General features: G+C 39.4%; 1 protein-coding gene across 1 annotated transcript in view; it reads left to right on the forward strand.

Moving 5' to 3' along the window:
• The first annotated feature begins 1,348 nt into the window (after positions 1–1,348).
• The window catches only part of LOC115231370, a 29,259-nt gene continuing 23,107 nt past the window's right edge, over positions 1,349–7,500 (forward strand). The window contains exons 1-2 of the mRNA XM_036500055.1: positions 1,349–2,088; positions 6,748–6,896. Coding sequence (XP_036355948.1) covers positions 1,368–2,088; positions 6,748–6,896 — 870 coding nt within the window. The 5' untranslated portion in view covers positions 1,349–1,367. The remainder of the gene's footprint in view (positions 2,089–6,747; positions 6,897–7,500) is intronic.

Here is a 7,500-nt window from a genome sequence, read left to right on the forward strand (position 1 = left end):
TGTGTGCATATGTATGTGCATGAACGTGCATGCGTGTGCATGCGTGTGCATGCGTGTGTGTGCATGTGTGTGTGTGTTTGTGTAATGGGCATCCACACACAATTCATTGCTCCACCTGTGGCTGTTGTAGTAGAAGACACCTGCCTAATGTGTCACTGATTAAGATTGAATCTACAACCAAAGGCTGTCAAACAAACTTCATTCTCACACGGCTAAGGTTACCTTAACAACTAAGATATTTTTTTTACATGTCTTTTCCAGATACTGCATCAGTGATTTGGAGTTATCCGATGAAGAGAAGAGTTTCCCAGACAAGTTTGAAAATATTTCTCCAGATATTCTTCTTGATGACAGAAATGGTTTTTGTCTTCAACTAAATTGCCAAAGTGTAGAACTTGAACCTAGAGATTCTGAAAGTTTCCAGAAATACTCATTGCAACATTTTAAAGAATCTTTAGATGTTTCCAAAGACAAATCCAATAATTCTTTTGATGAAGATCCTCTTGCTGCCCTCTTGGTAAAACATGAAGAACCATATGACATTCATGAAAACAGTGATGAAGAGTGTGAAGATGGAGATTTTTTAGAAAATAAAGAATTCTTTGCGAAAAATTACTACACATGTTGCCAAAATCCTTCTGAAATAGTTCGTATTCCATCATGGGGTGAAAAATTGTCATCATCTGCTATGAAAGGGCAGTCATTACCAGAAACTGGAATAGAAAAAGAAAACCATCCAATTAAAGAATTCTACCGAGAATCAGATGAAGATGAACTCTTCCTGATAACTGGACATATTGATTTCAGTGAAGAGAAACCTTTCCAGCAAGAATCAGAAAATCTGGCATTGAGAAGTTTGAAAGTTTCAGAATCTGGACAAAGATCAGACAAAACCATTTCTTCAAAACATAGCACTAAAATTTTCCCAGAAATATTCAACATCAGTAATTCTGGTAAGGAAAATAATTTCAACCATTGTCTTTCATCTATGAACCCTGTTGAAGATCTTCAAATTCCATCTTCCTATGACAAGGAGCAAATTAAAGAAACTGGAGAATTTAACACTGAAACCAATCCTGACTTCACATTTTGGAATTATTCTTCCACACTCAATTCTTCTGTATCAGAAAATAGATTAAATGAATTGAAAGATCAATCACAAAAATATTTTGATGTCTGTACACCAAATTTACATGATGTCCACTATATCAATTTACAGATGGTCAGTCTGATATTGAAAGAAAGAACATGTTTGTCTTTTCAGCTGTTCCCAAGACAAGAATGAGATTAATTCCACAGGTAGACTACATGCGAATACATTTCTAATAAAGGATTTCACCAATTTGAAAACAGTGCAAAATGATTATATGGATCAAGAACTGTCTGATAGCAAAAGTGGAACAAAAGCTGATGAAATTTGTCAAGAATTACCAGACAAAACAACCATTCCACTCATCCAGCATGAGTCTGCAGTTGCTGTGAGTAATAATTGTTGTAAGAGGAAGAATTCTTGTGGAAAAATGGATAAAGTAGAGAATAAAATAAAATTCCCAGAAAGTAGAGAAGTAACTCTTGAAGAAAGAGAAGAAGGAAAAGATGAGAAGATAAAAAAGGAAGAGGAAGTAGATTCAAGAACTTGGCCAACATCTGGGGAAATTCTCAAGAATTCCAGAATCAAAAGTAAGAGTGTGACTGATGTATCATGTCATTTAACTCCTGTCAAATCAAAACACAAATCTCTTGTGGAACTCAACAAACTCCAGACTGACCAAGGATCTTCTGAAAATCTCTCCACTTTCTCTTCCGTTACGGAACTGAATGATAAACTTGTTCAGGAATCTGAAAAGAGGAGAAAAGCCACTGAACTTGTGGAAGAGTTACAGAATCAGTACAGTGACCTTCTCACACGATATGCCGATGCTGCTAATACAATCGACGAGATGCGTTTAGGCGCCAGTTCTGTCCCATTATTGTCATCTCGGAACGGATCACAAACTTTTACAAACAACATAAATTTCTGTCGCCCCCTGGTCACATCAACACCCCTACATTCTGCCCTCTTGGCAAATCAAGACAGCCGAAACGAAGGTAATCGATTTTGATGTTTGTGTTTTAGATTTAAAGGTTTCTTTTATCATATATTGTTGTTGTCACTGCTGCGACCGTCTCGGTATTTGTTGTGTTTTTGTGGAGGTGAAGCTTGTTTGATACTAGTTAAATAGGTGCAGTCAGTGTGTAATGTAATAAACGCAGAGTGACTTAATGTGTGCCGTGTTTGGTGCAGTAGCATTGAGTGCACAGTAATTGTTTAATGTGGGCCAGGTTGGGTGCACCGTGGGATTGTTTGTTAATGTGGTGAAGGCAGCGTGTCACTCAGGTCATGTTGTGTTGAGTGCAACAGGGTGAAGTGTGTCAGTGATTTGGTGTGAGTTATTTAAAGATACAAGGCAGAGTATAGTTTGTGATGCTGTTGTGAAGTGTGCAGTTTCCAGTTGGATAAAAAATATTGCATGTCTGGATCCACGGATCTGTGGATCGTATCTGCTTTGTAAACTGACGCTCTGCTCACAACACAGCTTCTTCGTCAGAGGTGATCTGACATGTTACAAGAAGAAGAAGAAGAAGAAGAAGAAGAAGAAGAAGAAGAAGAAGAAGAAGAAGAAGAAGAAGAAGAACAACAACAACAACAACAACAACAACAACAACAGCAACAACAACAGCAACAACAACAACAACAACAACAGTCTCTTGTAATTTACCAAAGCTTAATATTTGATATCTGATAAGGCAGAAAGCAAGCAGAATCGTTTACATGCCTGGCAAAAGGCTTAGTAGCATTTTGTCCATCCTCATGTTCTGAGTTCAAATCCAGCTGAGGTCAGTGGGGCCTTTCATCCTTTCAGGGTCAATAAAATATGTACCAGCTGAACACTGGAGTCGATGTAATTGACTTAGCCTCTTCCCAAAATTGCAGGCCTTGTGTCAAAATTTGAAGACAATATTTGATATTTAATAAATTCATCACAGTAAATTCATTGTGGCCAATTACATTATCATGAAAGCATGTGCCTAGTGGTTAGGGCATTTGGTTCTTGATCATAAGGTTGTCAGTTCAAATCCTGAACTGGATGGTGTGTTGAGCTCTTGAGCAAGACACTTCATTTCACACTGATATAATGAGTACCAGGTGAGTTCTGGTGCAACCTTCTCTCCCTCCAGATGTTACATTTTTTCATGTTCCTTAAATCAAGGGTTAGGGGGCTAAAAAGGCAACAATTTCTTCCTGCAACTACCTTGACACCTAAGACTATTAGTGAAAGTATAAAACATGTGACCAAGCCATACATGCTGATGAGTGATGGGTGGCTGTGCATTTTCATTACATCATGAAAGCAAAACATTATCCAATCAAAGTTGGACATAGAAGATTCCTTGGAAGCATTATGAAGTGATGGCTGTTTTCTTCTTCTTCTTCCAATCAGGACTCACGCCATTAGCCACAAAGAATAATCTCTAATTCAAGCCTACTCTAAGCTACTAAGAATGTGTGTGGCAACTTGAAGATCCACCCACCACACACGATAGACTGGCGGTTGCACGGGCGCGAAAGCTACATTGTTATCCTCATTCGGTAAACGGTGACTTTTAATGGGTGGAGAGCTGAACCATCCTGGAGTACAGAGGATTCGCAATCTAGACCAGGGTCTGAAAATTTACCACAACATAGTGGGTTACACCATGGTTCCTCTGCTTTGTGGCAGAAATAGGAAGAAAGAGTGAGAGAAAGTTGTGGTGAAAGAGTACGGTGGGGTTCACCACCACCCCACCGCTGGAGCCTCGTGGAGCTTAGATGTTTTTGCTCAATAAACACTCACAATGCCCAGACCGGGAATCGAAACTGCATTCTTATGACTGCGAGTCCACTGCCCTAACCACTGGGCCATTGCGCCTCCACATTGCTGTTGTTGCATGGCCCAGCTGAATATAAAGCAAATACTATCATGAGTGATATCCAAACAACAGTGGAGAAGGAACTCTACTGGATTTGAGTTAAAAAGAAATGATGTGCAATGACTGGAAGAATATTGGGTTAAGCCTGGTAGGAAGTTGATTTAGTGAGGGCGATCTCATGTCTCTCAGCGGGGTCAGTGAGGGAGCTGGTGTGCAATAATGCCAGGAGATAATGTGCCCTGAAATAGTAGACATTACCTTCTTATTTCTTTATTGTCCACAAGGGGCTAAACAGAAGGGACAAACAAGGACAGACAAGGGGATTAAGTCGATTATATCGACCCCAGTGCTTAACTGGTACTTAATTTATCGACCTCGAAAGGATGAAAAGCAAAGTTGACCTTGGCGAAATTTGAACTCAGAACGTAAAGGTAGACGAAACGCTGCTAAGCATTTCGCCCGGCATGCTAACGGTTCTGCCAGCATGCTGCCTTTACTTCCTGATAACACCATAAGCCTGCTGATGTCCAAATGTAGAGCTTTCAAGTGATAGCTTTTGTATCTGTGAACTGTTTGCAACTAATTATGTACATGCACGCACACACAGAGACAAACACACACATACACACACACAACACACACAGACAAACACACACACAGACAAACACACACACACACACACAAGATCTTCAAGATTTTCACTGATGATTTTTGGCAACTTTTCAGCGGGATGTTGCATTTCGAGCTTTTCTCATATGATCCTACTGTGAATGCCAACCTTTATACTCAACAACTGCAGTGAGTACATGATGCTTTGAAGGCCTGCTGCTTGGCATTGGTCAATCACAGATGCCCACTCCTACATCATCACAATGGCCCACTACACACTGCCAATGTGACCAAGTGCAAACTTGAGGGTCTGGAAGTGTTGTCTCAATCTGCCTACAATCTAGACTTTGTGCCATCAGATTACCACCTTTCCTGAGCCATGGTTCATCTCCTGCATTGACTGAGCACCACAATGTGGATGAGGTTGAAAATGGATGCAGGAAGTTTTTTTGCTTCAAAACCAGCCAAATCGTATAAGTGTGGGATTAAGTTTTTGGTACAACAAACAATAGAATATAATGGGACATATTTTGATGACTAAGGTGGCAAGCTGGCAGAAACGTTAGCACACCGGGCGAAATGCGTAGCCGTATTTCATCTGCTGTTACGTTCTGAGTTCAAATTCCACCGACGTCGACTTTGCCTTTCATCCTTTCGGGGTCAATTAAATAAGTACCAGTTACGCACTGGGGTCAATATAATCGACTTAATCCGTTTGTCTGTCCTTGTTTGTCCTCTCTGTGTATATCCCCTTGTGGGCAGTAAATAAGTACCAGTTACGCACTGGGGTCGATATAATCAACTTAATCTATTTGTCTGTCCTTGTTTGTCCTCTCTGTGTTTAGCTCCTTGTGGATAGTAAAGAAATAGGTATTTCATCTGCCGTTATGTTCTGAGTTCAAATTCCGAAGAGGTTGACTTTGCCTTTCATCCTTTCGGGGTCGATTAAATAAGTACCAGTTATGCACTAAAGAAATAGGTATTTCATCTGCCGTTATGTTCTGAGTTCAAATTCCGAAGAGGTTGACTTTGCCTTTCATCCTTTCGGGGTCGATTAAATAAGTACCAGTTATGCACTGGGGCCGATGTAATCGACTTAATCAGTTTGTCTGTCCTTGTTTGTCCCCTCTACGTTTAGCCCCTTGTGGGCAATAAAGAAATAAGTGATATATTCTGATGAATAAATGTTTTATGTATGTTATTTGTTTGAACAATTAATTAAAGCTTGAAATACAACTCAACTTGGAATGTGTATGTGTGTGTGTGTGCGTGTGTGTGTGTGTGTGTGTGTGTGTGTGTGTGTGTGTGTGAGTGTGTATGTGTGTGTGTGAGTGTGTATGTGTGTGTGTGGCCAGTGGCAGTGTTTTGTAACTGGTACCCATGCTGGTGGCATGTAAAAAGCACCCTCTACACTCTTGGAGTGGTTGGTGTCAGGAAGGGCATCCAGCTGTAGAAACCATTCCAAATCAGATCAGAACCTGGTGTAGCTCCCCAGCTTACCAGCTTTCAGTCAAACCACCCAACCCATGCAAACATGGACAACGGATGTTAAATGATGATGATAATATATATATATACATGTGTGTGTGTGTGTGTGTGTGTATATATGTATATATATATATATATATATAGTTAATCCAAACAAGAAAACACAAAAAAACACAACAACGCGAGGACGTGGAACAAATATAGTATTATTGGACGCTCAGGAAAGAAGGAGGGTTTAACGTTTCGAGCGGAGCTCTTTGTCGGAAACATAGGAGAAGGAAAGATCCAGAGAAGGGAAGACAGAGGAAAAAAAATCGCCAGCGGTACACACGAGGTCACATTTTGAAAGACCGGGAGCTGTTATTTCATTGCAATGTAATCCTGCCACAAGTCAATATATGACTGTCGGTAAATTCCCCATCAAGCAATACTCATAAATAAGAATATTCTCATACAGTATTCTTCACTTCCTGTCTTATGTGAAAAACATGTCTGACCAACTGGGTTTGGGAAAATTTTACCTCGTTTAAAAACAAATGAAGGTTAACAACTCAAAGGCCATCTGGCCATAGAAAATCTCCCTTAATGACCAATAGCCCAGTTGCCTAGCCTACTGGTCACACACCTGATATTTAAACCCTAATATTTAATTTATAAGTTGTTGTATTATTCATTTCATTGTCAAATTCTTTTCTCCAGGGTGTATGAAGTCTGGTTTCCATGGAAATAGTGAATCGAAGAAATTTCAACAAGGAGGGAACCATGACCTCGAATCCCCAAAATATGTATCAAAGGCAGAAAGTATTAAAATAACACTGCTGAAGGAAGCAAGCAATCTTGAGAAAATGGTAACAATTAACTCACTGTTCTTGGAGTGAGCAATTCTTTTGGTTTCAGTGTTTCTATTTAGAGTGCTCAGGAAGTGAAACAGGGTCACAGGTTTAACAAAACCACTGTCTGTTGCTCAACTCATTTATCATTTATCAGAGAGAGAGATAGCAGTCGTCAGCTGCTATCTCTCTCTCTCTCTCTGTATAATAGGTGGAGTATACACCTTGGATTAGTTGTTAGTAAGTTATTTATTAATAAGTTCTATTGAATGGCCCACCCTGGGGTGATGCTGTCTGAGCTGTCGACTTTTGATATAATAATTATATATATATCAACTACTCTATCTAGCATATCAAATTCTATATCAGATACAATTCAAGGTACATAAAATATATTTCTAATATCGGTAACCTAGTTATAAGTTTTCACTGTGTATCAACCATAGAGAATCGAGGCACATAAATCCATGACAGGTAAGTCCATGACAGGTAAAAAAAGTGTGCATGGGAATTTAATGCCTATTTTATAACTCTTGATTTACTGATATGAAAAAAGGAGAAATTTGTAATAGTGAAAGTTAAAACTGGAACATAGTTGTGCCTTTAATAAAACTTATATAAA

The sequence above is a fragment of the Octopus sinensis genome, unplaced genomic scaffold (genome assembly GCF_006345805.1).
Source record: "Octopus sinensis unplaced genomic scaffold, ASM634580v1 Contig18334, whole genome shotgun sequence".
Lineage (NCBI taxonomy): Eukaryota > Metazoa > Mollusca > Cephalopoda > Octopoda > Octopodidae > Octopus > Octopus sinensis.